Source organism: Artemia sp. Qi Xiang Cuo, chromosome 16, assembly GCF_049724085.1.
Source record: "Artemia sp. Qi Xiang Cuo chromosome 16, ASM4972408v1, whole genome shotgun sequence".
Classification (NCBI taxonomy): domain Eukaryota; kingdom Metazoa; phylum Arthropoda; class Branchiopoda; order Anostraca; family Artemiidae; genus Artemia; species Artemia sp. Qi Xiang Cuo.
The window spans coordinates 23,459,505-23,475,519 of record NC_142809.1 but is presented as its reverse complement, the minus strand read 5'-3'; the positions used below and the strand labels follow the sequence as shown (position 1 = coordinate 23,475,519).

General features: G+C 35.7%; 1 protein-coding gene across 2 annotated transcripts in view; it reads left to right on the top strand.

Moving 5' to 3' along the window:
* PlexA (plexin A) overlaps positions 1-16,015 on the top strand; it is a 339,500-nt gene that overhangs the window by 70,781 nt on the left and 252,704 nt on the right. For both annotated transcript variants that reach the window (XM_089102579.1, XM_089102578.1), the window contains exon 3: positions 10,588-11,892. In XM_089102579.1, coding sequence (XP_088958705.1) covers positions 10,777-11,892 — 1,116 coding nt within the window. In that variant the 5' untranslated portion in view covers positions 10,588-10,776. The remainder of the gene's footprint in view (positions 1-10,587; positions 11,893-16,015) is intronic.

The window sequence follows — 16,015 nt, the reverse complement described above, 5'->3', positions numbered from 1 at the left end:
TAGTCTTATACAGCCTAGCTAATTGACGGCGTAAAATATGAACCTGGAAATCCTCTGTCTTGAAGTGTTGATTAAGATCAGGCGCAAATAATACTGAGTTATAATAGTTTGAAGATAGATGACAAGGCACGTGCGCACAAGCTGTGGGAGGGTTTAGGCTCAGGGACGCAGCTTGGGTTTTGAGTTGGGGGGTACAAAGAATGTGCCGACAAAATCGTCCAGTGTGCCGACAAATGCTGACACATAAGCTAAACAAAAACTTAAAACATAGGTTAAATTCCATGGCGTTTGGGCTCAGCGCCTTTTTGGGAACATTGAAAGGTGGGGGCTCCCCTCCTTAACAACGAGCCTGCCTTGGCCTCCAGGTGAAGCGGTTGAAATATCGAAATTCTTACTCTCGTAGTATTTCAGACAGATGTTTTGATGCGAAAGTGCAGATCTACTTTGTTTCAGATATTTATTCAGTTTCAGATCTTTCCTCGTTACTGACTTTTCTTTTAAACCTTGGCGAAGATTAGCCTTGACGCTAAATAGATTATAAAACATCAGGTATAATGTCTGATTTTCTCGACCTGGTCGGAGTTTTATTATTATTATTATATTTTATTTGATTTTGAAGCGATATTTGCGGTTTAATGGCCTGTTTGGCTGCTCAAAAATTCTTTAATGAGAAAAACTGCATCCATTAAAATGCTTATCAGAGAGTAAATAGGCTGATATCCCACTTGATAGTAGTGAAATTTCAAACTAAAAGGCTGTTGACTTGAAGATTTGTTTTTATAGAGTAAACTAAAGATGCCCAGTTCTTTTTTCCTTCTTCGTGATTACCAGAAAATAACTGGTTCATGACAAATATTACCAAATAGTGATGTCGTTAAGATAAAAGGCACCATGTTTTTATTTCTTCCTAAGAAAATAATTGTCGAATTTGAATATTTGGTATCAAAACTGAGATTTTCTACAACAGCCATCTCCTGTGATGATAAAATATGGATATATAAAGATTCAAGGGGAAGTATAGACTTATTTCATTTATTTATTGTATTTCTTTTTTTACAACATTGGCAGATACCAAATGGGACTGAATTTTCTGATTCCTCGAGGATTCAAGTATCTGAAAGATGTTAACAGCATTACGCGACACTAAATTGGAGCTCATTCAGATAACATTCCCTGCAAGAGCCTCTCAAGCTACGAAAAGCCGAACAAAAGGTTCAGCGACATCAGAAATCCTGGATTTGCTAGCTGAATGCGACCGGAACAGCATCCGATATCCAACTTTTGTCATCACTCATCCTTCCCAAGTCCCACAGGTCCCCGAGAGCAATTTCTCTATCCTGCTAGGAGAAATACGGGATCTGAAGAGCACTATGTCCGTGGTCAAGCAGTATACGACTGGTGTTAAATTGACTGCCTCCCCAGACATTGGCGCTACAGCAGCAGCAAACAACAAGCAACCAATTTGGACTGTAATCGTCGAAGACGTTCCATGTATGAACCCCCTGACTAGACTACAAACATTTGGTCAACTGCAGTCTGAAGATGGCATACAAGCGGTCAGGCAACTGAGAAATAATAAGCTTCAAGTCAAATTCAGTGACATTTTAAAAGCCAAAGCTTTTTGAAGTGAAGTCCCTATCATTCTTTCCACAAAATTGCCAAATGGCAGCCAAAACAGCTTAAAATGCAAAGTGAGGGAAGAAAAATTTTCTGGCACAATAACAGGACTTTATATTGATGTGGATGCTAATGAACTGGAAAAGTATAATCTAGGCCTTGTAGAGGAAGCTCTCCGTTTCCGACAAAGCGAAACGGTCAGAATGACTTTCAAAAATAAACTGACCCTGAACTTTGCCATGTTTAATGGAATCAAGCCTGGATATGACTTTTTCTAGGTAAGGAAGTACAAGGAGGCCCAAAGAAGATGTTTCAGATATTAAAGCTGCGACCATCTCATTGAAATCTGCAAGAACTGTCGTAGATGCTCGAGATGTGCTGGATCTCACACTAGTAACAAAGACGCGCCACGGAACGAAGACACCAAATTCGTTTCTTGCGAAGGAGCTCATGTCTGGTACAGCCTAGCCTGCCCTTAAGTAAGGGAAATTCTGAAAAAGAAGAAAAGACAATGAACATGTCTCTTAAAGCTATTAGTCTGAGTACCAATGGTTGTCGCAATAAAGAAAAGGCCACAGACGATCTTCTCCAGATTTATGACGTCATGTTTATCCAGGAGCATATGATTTCTGGACTGAATTCAAATTTACTAAACAGATACCAGTATCACGATGTCTTCATACAGCTCAAAAGTCCGTAGATGTCTTCATACATCAACAGTAGTGCGTCCGTCCTGAGGCCTGGAAATATACACTAGGAAGGCACTATTGCGTAAGCCTTTGATTAGAGGCAGTAATCCTTTATGTGTCTCTGCTGAGGGAATCGAGTTCATCAAAGTAAACATGCTTTCTAACTACAACAATGCTGTTTCTCTAGCGAAATTCTCAAAAGCAGCAGATGCCCTCGAACGACAGTTGGAGTCTATTGAGTACTGTGGGATTAAGTGGTTAAAAGCTAGTAGCTTCAACTGCGGCCCTACCAAGTACCATATACTGTATGATACTTTTCTAAACTGCCTTCCAGCCTCTTATAATATCTGGCTGAAGTCCCTGGATTTTCTGTACACCTATACTAGTGTTCATACGTCAAATATTGACCATGTATCTTTGTCCACACCCATCCCTGGCTCCCCAGTTACAGTGTGTACTATCGATTCGATTAGTGACGCTACTAGAATTTCATTCCACCAGCATTTAACACAAAGCACTATTAACGTCAGTCCAATAAGGCGGCTCTACAAGGAAATACGGAAGAAGTATAATATTGCTCAATATATTGCTACTGTCGCTTCGGTCCTTAGTTGCATAAAGGTACAGTTTCATCTACTATATACTTGTCCTTCAAACATGGCGGCCTCTTATCGCACTCAAAACTTACTATCATCAAGTTACCCACGCTCTTAAAGGTGTTAAATCAAAAGAGGTTCCTACAAGAAAAGTTAAAATTGGGACAAACGAACCGCTGTGGTCCGATTCCATCGAACTCCAGACGGCAGAACGACGTTCTAAAATTTTGCTAAACATTTTGATTGCTTGCCGAAGACCATTACGTGGGACTTTGTTCTAGCTTAAACAGAGTGCAAAACGCAAATACAAAGCTGAGATGAAAAAGTACCGTATTATCGGGCAGCAGTTCACTGAGAACAAAAAATCATAGTTAAGTCCACTTTGACCGGACGACCATGGACTTAATATTTCCCTGGCGCTGCATGACTGGCGCTGTTATTATGCTTCGGTATACAAAAACGGGAATCTTTCCATAACCAACCAGTATGAAAAGAAAGTTACCAGCTGGCTTGCACACTTCTTGGGACAGCGCTATGCTGTTCCCTTATCGCTTAAAACGATCAAAATTGTGGTTGAAAATAGAATTTCCAAATGAAAAAATGGGACTAAGGGCGACGGTCTCCCAACATAACATCTGAAGCACTTACCTGAAAGTTTCTATTCCCACCTTCAGTTGATATTCCATATGTGCATCACCAGGGATTATGTACCAAACAGTTTCCTGAGAAGAGTCACCACGTCTATCGCCAAGAAAGGAAAAGATCCCAATGACTCTAGATTTTACAGACCCATTACAGTCTCTTGCATCCTGAGTAACATTTATGAGCATGTGATTTTGTCCGAGTTGGATGATGGAGATTTTAGTGATTATACTTGGATTCAAGAAAGGTTTCGGTTGTCTAGAGGCTACATACGTTCTTGCTAACTTTCAGGTGGGCTCAGAGAAAAGCAAGTTATCTTTTTATATGTGTACTATTGATATTTCGAAATTGTTTAATAACTACAACCACATGAAAGCAATGAATGCTCAACTGTTGAGTGGTGTAAGTACGATCGTAATGAAAACATTGAAATTCTGGTGCGGAAATTCTAATGTTTCTACCGAATGAAAAAACAGAACCTAAGATACCGCCGAAATTAAAAGAATTATGAGGCAAGAGAGCATTCTTAATTCTCTCATTTTCAAAAATATAGTTTCCAAGATTTTGGACCACATGTTGCCTTCCCTTTTAATTCACGGTTCCGACATGTCTTACCTTGCATGCGTTGAAGATGTCCTTCTATTCAGTAGATCGAAAGCTGACTTACAAGATAACCAGAGTCGACACCACAATGACTTTCTTTCTATCGGGCTATCTATTAATATAGAGAAATGCGATCTTTTAACCTTTAACGCACCTAAAAGGAGATCTGGTACCTTTGGCAAACTTGCAGTCCCTGCTGTGTCTGAGCTATGATATCTGGGTAACATGATTGCAAAAGCGATCAGTAAGACTAGGCAATCCATAGTCAAGCAAACAACTACCGCCAATAAACTTGCTTACGGGTCTGTAGTACTAAATCGCAGTCGTTACTCTAGAAAATCCCTAGCCTCACTTTATCGTTCAGCTTGCCAGACACAAGTAATCTATCTTGCCAGTGTCTCCAATATGCTGACAGTGAGAGACTGTGAAAAAATCCGAAAGTGCTACTATAAGTCTGCAAAGTGTTTACTGTATATACCCAAGCAATACAGGAATTCTTGACTGTAAAAATATAGAATTACGGATCCATCCAAGCAATGGTCGACCATTTGGGACAATTCAATGTTAAAAGTCAGATTGATGAGACGTCGTTTTTCACCTGCATTTGTTTGAGTTTCGTATCTTTATTTTTTATTTTTTTGAAGTTGGTTTCCTTTTTCTTTTTTGTTGTGCTCCACTATAATCTTTTTGTAGATGGTGGGTAATTAAATTATTATTATTATTATATATATATATATATATATATATATATATATATATATATATATATATATATATATATATATATATATATATATATATATATATATATATATATATATATATATATATATATATATATATATATATATATATATATATATATATATATATATATATATATATATTATATATATATATATATATATATATATATATATATATATATATATATATATATAGGCCTATATTTTATTGAACTTGGGTTTTTGTAAAAGCTCGGGCCAAAACAAAGACTGGAGAAAAGTTCAACAGCGGTTCGAATAATAGGTGAGTGAAAGGAAGGGTATTTTCCTGGAATTTTGGTATTTTCCAGAGGAGGAGGGTTAAGAATGTGTGTTGGTTTCCCGGGCGATCTAGTCGGTGTAGTCGCAGGTTCAGAAGAGGGCTCATTCGAACAAAAATTTAAAGCTGTCAGTGCTCTTTAAGTAATAAAAGAGATCATACTACATATTAAAGTGCCGATTTCTGCCAGTGTCCCCGCGAAACAATAATTTTGACCTTAATAGGGCCAACATGTTATCGAGCAAGACGTCTTAGATAACCGGTCTAGGACTACTGATCAATTGTAATTGTTTACTTATTACATTTTTCTTCTCTAAAGTTCTTTGAGTAAAGGGCTAGTCAAGTTTAAGCATATTGAGTAGGGAAGGGACTGACAGAGCGGTAGCCCACTCATATTTTGGATAACCCTGAATATGATATTAAAAAGGACAAAAACCAAATAAAAAAAGGCTTGTTTCTTCAAATGAAAGTAAAGAGCGACGTTAAAACTTAAAGCGAAAGGAAAGTGTCATTATTATCATTCCTCGCTTTTTACGCGTAGGTTTAGCTTGTTTCTTAAATGCTTCAAAAAACAAAGGAGGAGCTATAAAAGGAGAGCAATGGGATAAATCGTTTTATTTTTTCTTCATAATGCCTTGAGAGTGAAAGGGCTTATTTATTCGCATTTGCTTTAAAAAATAAAATAATTAGTCCAAATGTTTTGATGCGGTAAATAAAACACTTACAAGTGCCAATTGACTACGTTTAATGCACTCTAAAATGTTTTCAGTGAAGTACGGTCAGACTTAAGTGTTAAGAGAGAAGAGTTGATGGGAGCCACAGCGTTCCTCAAATACAAGACAATTTCTATTTGTTTTAAGTTTTAATTTTACTGTTACTTTCATTTTACAAATCGAAAACACAGGGGATTAGTAATGCAGATGCATTTACGCCCCTCCCCTCCCCAATTTCAATTTTCTCATCCCTTACTCTTCAAACAAATAATATCTCTGCTTGTGCCTTATAAGCTCAAAATTTTTGATTTCTCTTGAAATCAAATGCACGATATACGTCCTTTGGCTTGTATAATAAATTGACCTATGTATGGTAGAGATACAAAATGAAACCCCATTTGTCTTATTTAACTTATAACATGAAGTTAGTCTTAATCTAACATATAATGTGAAAAAAATAATTAGTAAATTATGTCCTACTAACTCTCTTTTTATTATTTTTTTTTTGTTCACAGAACTTCGAGGGATCACTCGAAAACGGAATATGGGTCGACTTGACAAAATTTACCAATTCAGCAGAGCCTAGAACCACGGTTTTTAGTTCAAAATCACAAGAAGAAAAAGTGCAGGGGCAGCTTTTTCTGGTGTGTGGCTTGGGGGGGGGGGAGCTAAAAATTCATATAGGGTTAAATATCTGAATTTTTGCGTGTTTTAGCGTATACAAACATCTTCAAGTAGATGATTGCTTGGAAAAATCTTTATGAGATTAGGTAACAAGAGCGTATCAAGGATTTTAGTCCGTTTTTTTAGGGGGGGGGGCTTGCAAAAAAACTTAAAAAACACTTCAAAAACTTGTTTATGTGCTTTTTTGCTATGTTTTTATGAGTCAGAAAAAATTTAGGGGGGGGTCCAAACCCGGTAAATCCTCCTGGATGTGGTATTGCTAGGTAATTATGTCCTATAGCCCTCTTTGTAGTTATGTAATTGTAGTTAAGGATAATTTTATTTGTTTTAATGCCAAAGAGATCCTCAGTATCTGCTTGTCTAGGTTTTCTTTCAGTCACAGAATCTGTAGAAATCAAAAGAGTATTTACTAACAATTAGCTTTTCGCAACAAGCTTTTGTCCTTTGTTCTTGATGTTTCCAAGTGATTTCGAACATGTGGTTTTAGTTTTCTAGTGGAATCCCAGTGGCAAGAAAACCGGTAGAAGGGGTGTTTTCCGGTACACTGGTTTTCAGCTAGGGAAAGAAAATTGGTTGAGATCCCATGTCTACTCTAATCATTACTAGGCTTTGTGTAATTTTCACAGGTGGAAGAAAGTGGTGCAACAATTGAATTCGAGAGAATAAAGTGGTATTTTATAATAGCAGCAATAATAGATAAATAATATTTGGAGGGGTAGACGAAACTGGACACTTTAAAAATGCTTGAGTTTTTTCTAGAATTGATCAGTAAAAATCTTGATCTTTGGCGAAACGGCATTAATCACAGCAAAAAAAGAACGCTAGTTCTATTTTTAATTATTGTGCTAGGCAACGAATTGGACAAAGACTGACGAAAATGATATTTTGACCAGTGATAATTGTTTCTGGTGGTGGAAGGGCACAGGTTCGTACACGAGGAAGGAGGGGCTGCTTTGGGCATGCACTAAAAGTCTCGAGATTTTTTTTTTTACAATATATCCAGTAATGTTATATACTGTAAACGTAATCCCCCAGTTATTGACGTGGTTTGAAACTCCTAGCCTGCGAAATGTTCCCCTCCCTGACCCAAAATAAACCGTGGTGGACGTGTTTAAAGGGTGTCCCTGTATGATATGAACAAGATCGAATTCCTACTTATAGACATAGAAAATAACAGGTTAAAGCACACAAATTGAAACGCTCCTCTAACATTCTGGGTTATCGATAAATGGTGCCACTTTGTCTTCCAATTTTTCTTGCACTTTGAATAGTTCATTTATTACTTATTATTCTTAAATGTGAAGACTTGTGGCATTTTAGGGAAGTAATATTTCCCATTTTATGCTTAAACTCAGCTTTGAACTTGAGCAGTGGTGCCAATTCAAGGAATGTAGGGGGAGGATATTTTAAATTTTTTATTGGAAATACCAAAATATCCATTTTTCGATGAAAATACCAAAAAAAGCTATTGTTCAAAATCTACGGGAGGGGTTGTTTAATGTCCCTCTTACCCCTCCCTCCCCAGTTAACTCCACTGAAGTTGAATTATCATTTTTTAAAATGCTTCTTTCGTTAAGCCACAATATGCGACGTCTGGCGAATTATCAGGAACGCCGAATCAGGAAAGTCGAACCAGCAGGTCATCCCAGTTGGTAATAGAGAGACTTGAGATAATAATCTATGCCATGCGACTACGCAAGAAATGCGGGTTGATCTGCCCCTCCCTCTCTCCCCTACTCTGCTCCTCCTGAAATCTTAAATTGTCCTGAATTTCTTTGCACTTCTTATTCAAATTATTAAATATAATGTTGTTGTTTTTTATTTCTCCTTCTCCCAGCAAAAAGTTAATGCGTACGTGCCTGCATAAAACCCGTTTTTATTTGGTCCTTCATCATTTCCAAATTTTTTAGTTCATTTCTAGTGGCAGTGCAGTGGCAACTCTGGTCCCTCTTGCGCCCGGGGCAAAATCTTGATTAGCACCCCCCTCTTGTCTTCAAAAAATTTTCTAGCTAAATTTTAACAAAACTTTCATTTATTAAAATAATTTCATTTAGTTACAAAATCTGAATTAAAATATCACAAAAACATTAAAATTATATGAGTTCGGTATACTTACTTTTATTTTCAAGAAATGGCGATGAAGATATCAGAAAAATAAAATTGCGGATTCAATTTGCTTATACTGACTGGCAACTGCGCTCTCTACCTTATTAAAAAAAAATACAAAATTATTCTAACCATTACATTATTTTTTTTGAAATTTTGCACCCCTAAAATTCCTGCGCCCGGGGCAAGCCCCCCCCCCCGGCCCCCCGAAAACCGCGTCTGTGCCAATGCTGCTAATATTCTTTATTTTACGCTGTTTTTAAAATATCCTAGCTGCGAAATGCCGATAGCTTGGATAACCCTAAATTAAAAGGAAAGGTTGCTTAATTGTTTTTCCTTGGAGTAACAAAAATGGTTGTATGTTGACTGGGCGTTCAGGATTTTCTGTCATTAGCTCTCAGAATGTTATTTTAAATAGAATTTGACTCTATTTATATATACATTTGATTTATTAGCTTTTTACTTATTTGCCCCTTAAAACCTAGTATATTGAAAGAACCTGGTTTATTTTGGAGTCTAAATCCTTACCAAACATGTTGAAAGTTGTGTTAAAGTTGTGTTAAACCCTGTTTTGTACAAATAGAAGGATGTATCAAGAGCCAATTTATTAAAGTTAGTTTTTCAGAATTATGTTTCAAAAATCTCGCTCTAGCTTCCATCAGAAAAACTTTTCTTTTAATTAATTATGTAAATGTTCGTCAGGGATTGTCATGAACTGAAATTACCAAGGTTGAGAAAGGTTGACAGGGACCTAAAAGTGCATTCTTTTTTTGTGGAAGGGCATCTTTCTGTTTCTAATACGGTGAAACCGTATTAAAAACGGTATAACATTTGATATTGAATTAAATATTACGTCTAATATTGAACATTGTTACAATTTTACTATTTTATCTGATAAAAACCAACCTAGAAACAAAAAAAAAAAAAAAAACAAATTAGTTTTACTTTCATAAAAGGCTCGCAAATGAAGCTCGTCGATTCTATGAGTTAAGCTGATATATGGAATAGAGACAATAATAGGAAGCAAGGCCATGTCCAGGGAGGGTACGGGTTTTGACCCCTACTGAAATTCTTGTCTGACTCCTAAAGGCGTAACAAAATGCATTTTTTTAACCCCTCCCCCAACAAAAATCCTGAATACGCCCTTGATAGGAAGTTTTTAGATGTAGTTAAATGGAGAATGGAACTTGAAACAATTAAAAAAGGGACAATTTTACAGCACATAGTTTTCGGATATTTTTTATTTTATTATAAATTATTACGCTCCTCGGGGTCATAAACGTATTATTAGGATTATTTGTAATTTGAACGATCTGCACAGCCCTCGACATGTCACTGCAGGGGTGGGGGCTTTCGTGCCTGTCTTGAATTATAATGTACAATGTTTATTTGGATGTGTGCAGTGCATGGAATTGCAATAGATAGGCTCTAGTGTTGAAATACTTAATACTTAAAATAGTAATTAAGGAATGCTTAAAATAATTATTAATACAAAACATGACATATTGGCAATTTAACAGAAAGTAAATAAAAAAAAGAAAAAGAAAAAAGCGACAGAATATTTTCTATGCTCAAAGATATACGTAAGCCCAATGGTATTTAATTCCATGGAGTGATTGATATGCTGCGTTAAAATCTAACCATCAATACATCTTCTGTTCGAATTATCTTCATTGTTTTGTTTTATGCACTTAATCGACTCGATCTCTGAACCTACGTAAGGCCCGCTTGCTCCTGCTTTTATTTTGCAATTTTTTCAATAAATATTTTTCAAATCCAGTCTCTTACACGAAAAGACTCATGGTAAATGTGAGGTCGATTGGTGGAGGGGGGGGGTTTACTTTAATCAGTCAAATTCTGGGCATGAGTAAAATTATATTATCTATTTTTCAGGTTCCATTCATAATCTGTGTATTCTCCTTGGCGCTAGCTCATGCGCTGCTCTTCTTCGCACTGGACACAGCCAAATACTAAACAGTTGCAAAATAGCTTTCGGTATGTGAACATTTAAGTTTGATGAGGAATTTGTATTTTACAATTGGATTATAAACGGAATCTCGTACCAATTCATTAATACTCAAGATGGAAATCTGTTGCCTATTAGTCCCTTGGAGGAGGACGATTATTTTTTCAGTGATTTTGTGCGTGAGATTAATTCATTGCGAATCAGTGGTTAGTGTGTTTCACGACCCCAGTGTAATTAAGTTGAATCATTTAACAGTGGATAAAGAATCAGGTAATATTTATATTGGTGGTGTGAATCGATTATATCAACTGAATGGAAATTTGGAAACAACGACTAAAGTGGTAACTGGCCCTAAAGAAGATTCCCCAGATTGCTCGTCAAGAGAGTGTCCACAAAATGTCGAAAAAAGATTGACTGATAATTATAATAAAGTATTAGTAATTGATGAAAATGAAAATAGATTAATAACATGCGGCTCTCTTTTTCAAGGGATTTGCAGTATAAGGAATCTAAGAAATATTTCAGAAGAATATGCAGAAGTGCGAGAAGCTGTTGTTGCTAACAATTCAACTGCTTCTACTGTTGCTTTTATCGCTCCCGGGCCTTCAGCTAGTAACGTCCTTTATGTTGGTGTAACCTATACAGGGAATTCCCATTATTATAGATCTGAAGTACCAGCTGTATCTAGCAGATCTTTAAATAGGAATGAACTGTTCCAAATAGCTAAAACAGAGGTCACTACGGGAACGCGAATCTTTGTAAATTCGCTCTCCCGTGAGATATACCCTATCAACTATATCTTCGGCTTCTCAAGTGGTGGATTTAGTTATTTTTTGACAACACAAAAGAAATCTACTCATAATAATATGTGGATTTCAAAGCTTGTCCGGATTTGTCATGAAGATCGTGAATATTATTCTTATACAGAAATACCAATAGAATGTAATGAAAATGGCCAAAGGTTTGAGTTGATTCAAGCTGCTTCTATAGCAAAGCCAAGCCCTGATCTTGCTGCAGATTTGGACGTTATGCTTAACGAAGATATTTTGTATGCTGTCTTTTCTGAGTCTTCAGGGCATGATCCGAGTCAGCCTAGTGAAAATAGTGCTTTGTGTGTATATTCACTCAAAAGCATTCGTAAAAAATACATGGAAAATATTCAAAAATGTTTTTCAGGTCATGGTTTGCGTGGTCTAGAATTTATCTCTGAGAATAGAGCCTGTACAGCAACTGTAAGTATACTAATGCCCCTTAAATTGTTCAATAGTTACCGATTTGGTAAAATTGTAAATGAAAATTGTGCTTATGTATTAAACCAAACACTCAAGAAGTGAATTTAGGTTAATCATTTTGAAATATACCAGAACATGAAAAAATATAATACTTTAGTTTATATATAAGGTACAATCCCATTTTGCGGGCCTCTCGGCTTAATCACTGTAGACTAGGCAATGATAAAACCCGTTTTTCACGTCTTAATGTTATAGAGCAGGCAATGATAGCAAGGTTTTCATTGCGTGTACGATATTAAACTGTTTTTGGGGGGTTTAGGGGGGGGGGTACCTAGGTTAGGTTACGTATTTAATATATGCAATGCGTCCCCCCTAAGGTGCAAATATATCGCCCAAATTATACAAGTCCAATGCATTGTCATTCGTCATTTGTTTTTGTGGTTATAAAACCGGTTTTCTGAGATTCTACATTCAGCAAACTTCTCGACTGTGCTTGGTATAAATACATAAGTACCATGAAGATATTTTGCCATCTTAGAAAGCAGTTGAGCAATGTGAATGAAACTTTCAGGAATGGACCCATAATCTAAATTACGTTATGGGAAGGTGTTTTACAGTACCCACCTCCACCACTTTTGACTGACTGATGACCTGGGACCAAGTTTATCTTATAATAGCGATCTTATTGACCAGAAAACGCTCGAGGAAAGTGTTTTAAGCCTCAGACCTTTGCCAAATCCTGGTTTGTGAGGTTTTAAGGATTTTGTGAAAATATCTATTAAATTAAAAAAAATCCAATATTTTTAGGCTCTCGATTATTCCTGAAAGTTTCATTCTCCTTGCAAAATACTTTCCACGATAGCAAAAAGCCTCTTGTGAAGATTTTTGCCAATTTTTTTGGTTGTGATATTAAGTGAAGTGCCTGAAAACAAACGTTAAGTATTTCCCAAATTTGGAGGGACTAGTCAAAATCTTTTTCAGCTTTCTGTATTTTTTGCCACTACCTTTTTGTTTAGAGCCTGAATTATTTGGGATTTGGAGAATTACAAATCTTTACCACTGTTCTTGGTTACAGGAGAGGGGGACCATTTTGGATCCCAGTTGGCGACAATTAACACACTATCACCTGAAATAGAGATACCAAATTCTCTTTTCAGTTGCATCATGCTAGATTTCCCCTGGGTTATGTTATGTAGGCTATAGGTGGGAGTTATTGTCATTTGCTTTCGTTATTTTTTACTTACAATTATTATAAGAAGCTCTTAACGTGCTGTATGTATACAGAATGTAATGAAAATATCCTTGGAGAGTCAGCCACATAATTGTGCCCTTTTAAAGTATTCTAGTTATTCATGATAATACATCCAAAAAGGGGTATAGATTTTAATAAGATGCTTAGATGTGACTTATATGCTACATTTGATTAGATTTCTGATAAAATATGCATATTCAGCAGTTGCGTAAAGGCTTACGTGTTTACCTAATTTGTAACTAGGCTAGATTTTCGTTCTGGTATATCATATTTCAACAGGTAGTCGGTCTTTCATCAATCAACTACCCGTTAGTTTGCAGAAAGGAGATATGTACACTTTATTAAATGGCACAAAAGCCAATAAAAAGGGGGTTTAATGTCTGCTCATTGGGTACTGGGACACCCTAGTTTAGTCTGAAGCTGAAGACCTCCATGTATAATATATATATATATATATATATATATATATATATATATATATATATATATATATATATATATATATATATATATATATATATATATATATATATATATATATATATATATATATATATATATATATATATCAAGCAATTTTTAAACATACACCCAGAGAAATCTGCTCATGAAAGCAAATAGCGAAGTTGAAAATTAAAACGAACAGTAATTACTGCTTCGACAGTTATGCAACATATTTTTGAAAAACTGTTTCAAATAAACTGGTTCGTGATATTTCCCTATGTTCGTAGAATTCATGAAAACCAGCACTACTGAAAATTAAGCTTTGCTTGAGTTTTCTTTTCAGAGCATTAAGATTGTATAGTAAGATTTATTGATTTCAAGGCTGGTAAAAAATTATTGAAGTCTTTATGAATTAATCTTTTATTTTATGCAGGTCACTTGAGGGGTTTTCTGCTCTTTATCCTGTTTCGTTGCGTCAGTTTTGTGTTTTCAGTAAAGCACTAGTTTTTGTGGAATTCTACAAATATAGGGAAATATCACGCGCCAGGCTATTTGAAAAGGTTTTTCAAAATACTGTTTCGCACAAACTGCGAAGCAGTAATTACTGTTCGTCTTAATTTTTAATTTTGCTCTTGGCTTTCATCAGAAAATTTTTTGGTACTTGTTAGTTATTAAGAACACACCAAAGAGGTGAAGCTATGTTAATCCTAATGAAATATACCAAAATATGATGAAAATATAATACTTTATTTACGAAATTATGGGAACTAAAGCAGAATATTATGGAAAGCAGGGTGCCCAGAACGCATTATATTAAATACCTAACCCCTAACCACCCATAGCCTATATTGATATTTAATTAAAATATTCCTACGCTGAGCTTTTCTCACTTTAAATAAGCATATCATAACCGATTGCAGAGAGGCAAACCGGTTTCTGTCAGATATTAAAGAGCGAAATTTTTGAGTGTGTTCTGAATAATTAACAAGTAGCCTTTTTTAATTGATATACAAAAAAGCGCATTGATATGACCAAGAGCTTTGAATTGAAATATTAAACATTTCTATACGATGTTGCAGTCGGCTGCTAGTTCTACTATTCAGTAGACAATTTATGAAAATATATGGTGGCTGGGATGGGGAATATTCAAGAGCGGGGAATAAAAACCTCAGGCTTAGGGTTTTTAGCGATGAAGAATTTGATTTTACCATTTTTGTTCTTCCTCGCCTTTTCACTTCAGAAATGGCACCCAAAATACACTTTTGGTGAAATATGGCACTTCATGATGACATTATCAAGTCGAATTTATAAAATACACGTAGATATAAAAATTAGCTTTCAAATGAACCCTTAAACACATATCTAATATCCCAGTACTCCGCTTACGGCGAAGAAACAGAAAAAAAGGAGACACATTAGTGTTATCCATGCAAAAAATTGATTTTCTCTGTTTTTTTTTAAGTGGGAGGGGGCTGCCACTTACTTGTACTTGGTTTTTAACAACAGCAATTCCAGTGATTTACTTTTTATTTCAATCTGACGCCATTTTAGGGGGTTTCAAGATTTTTTTTTAATTTCTGTTAATTCGTTTTAAAAATACTATTTTACTATTTAGAATATCGAACAATAGTTAATATTGCTGAATACTACTCCTGGGTTGCAGCTTTCGCTACAACCAGGAGGATTTGAACTTTGTGTGCGTATATCAATTAATGCTACTAATTAACTCATTGCAGCACCAATACCCCTGAGATATACCCAGCTGTGGATGCTCCTTTTCCACCCATTTTTTATTCAGAGCTTCATTCGTCATTCTTTGCATGTCATTCCTATAAATGTTTTCGTAAGTCCTCTTCCCACCTCGTTCAAGGACTTTTCGTTGCCCAACCTGGAATGCCACAAAGCACTTATCCTTAGTGCTTTTGGCAACTTATCCTTAAAACATGTCTTAACTATCATAGCCCTTTCCTTATAATCCGGGAAAGTGAAATTCAACCACATTTTTCTCGCAACTTGTTGTTCGGTATATGGTTATTCAAACGATAAAACAATCATTAGATAAATCATCTGGAGAACATCTAGCATGTGTGCATACCCTGCTGGAATATGTATGTGATTTCTTTGACTGAAATAAAAGAAAGGTTACGATAATGCTTTTTGGCAACGCATCTTGGGCCAAAAAGCAGGACGTCTCCGAATGGGTCAGAGGTCATACCCCCCCCCCCCAACAGAAAAAATGAATTTTTGGGAATGTCTTATTCAGTTTCCAAAAAAATATTATTTGGCTCACCGGGAAAAAGAAAACTACGTAGATACATGTGTTTTGGATGTTTCTTAGAATTAATTAAAATAACTTTTCCCACAAAATAAGTTTTTCAAAGAAAAGTAAAAAACTCTATTAAAACAAAAATGAGCAAAAATAAAATC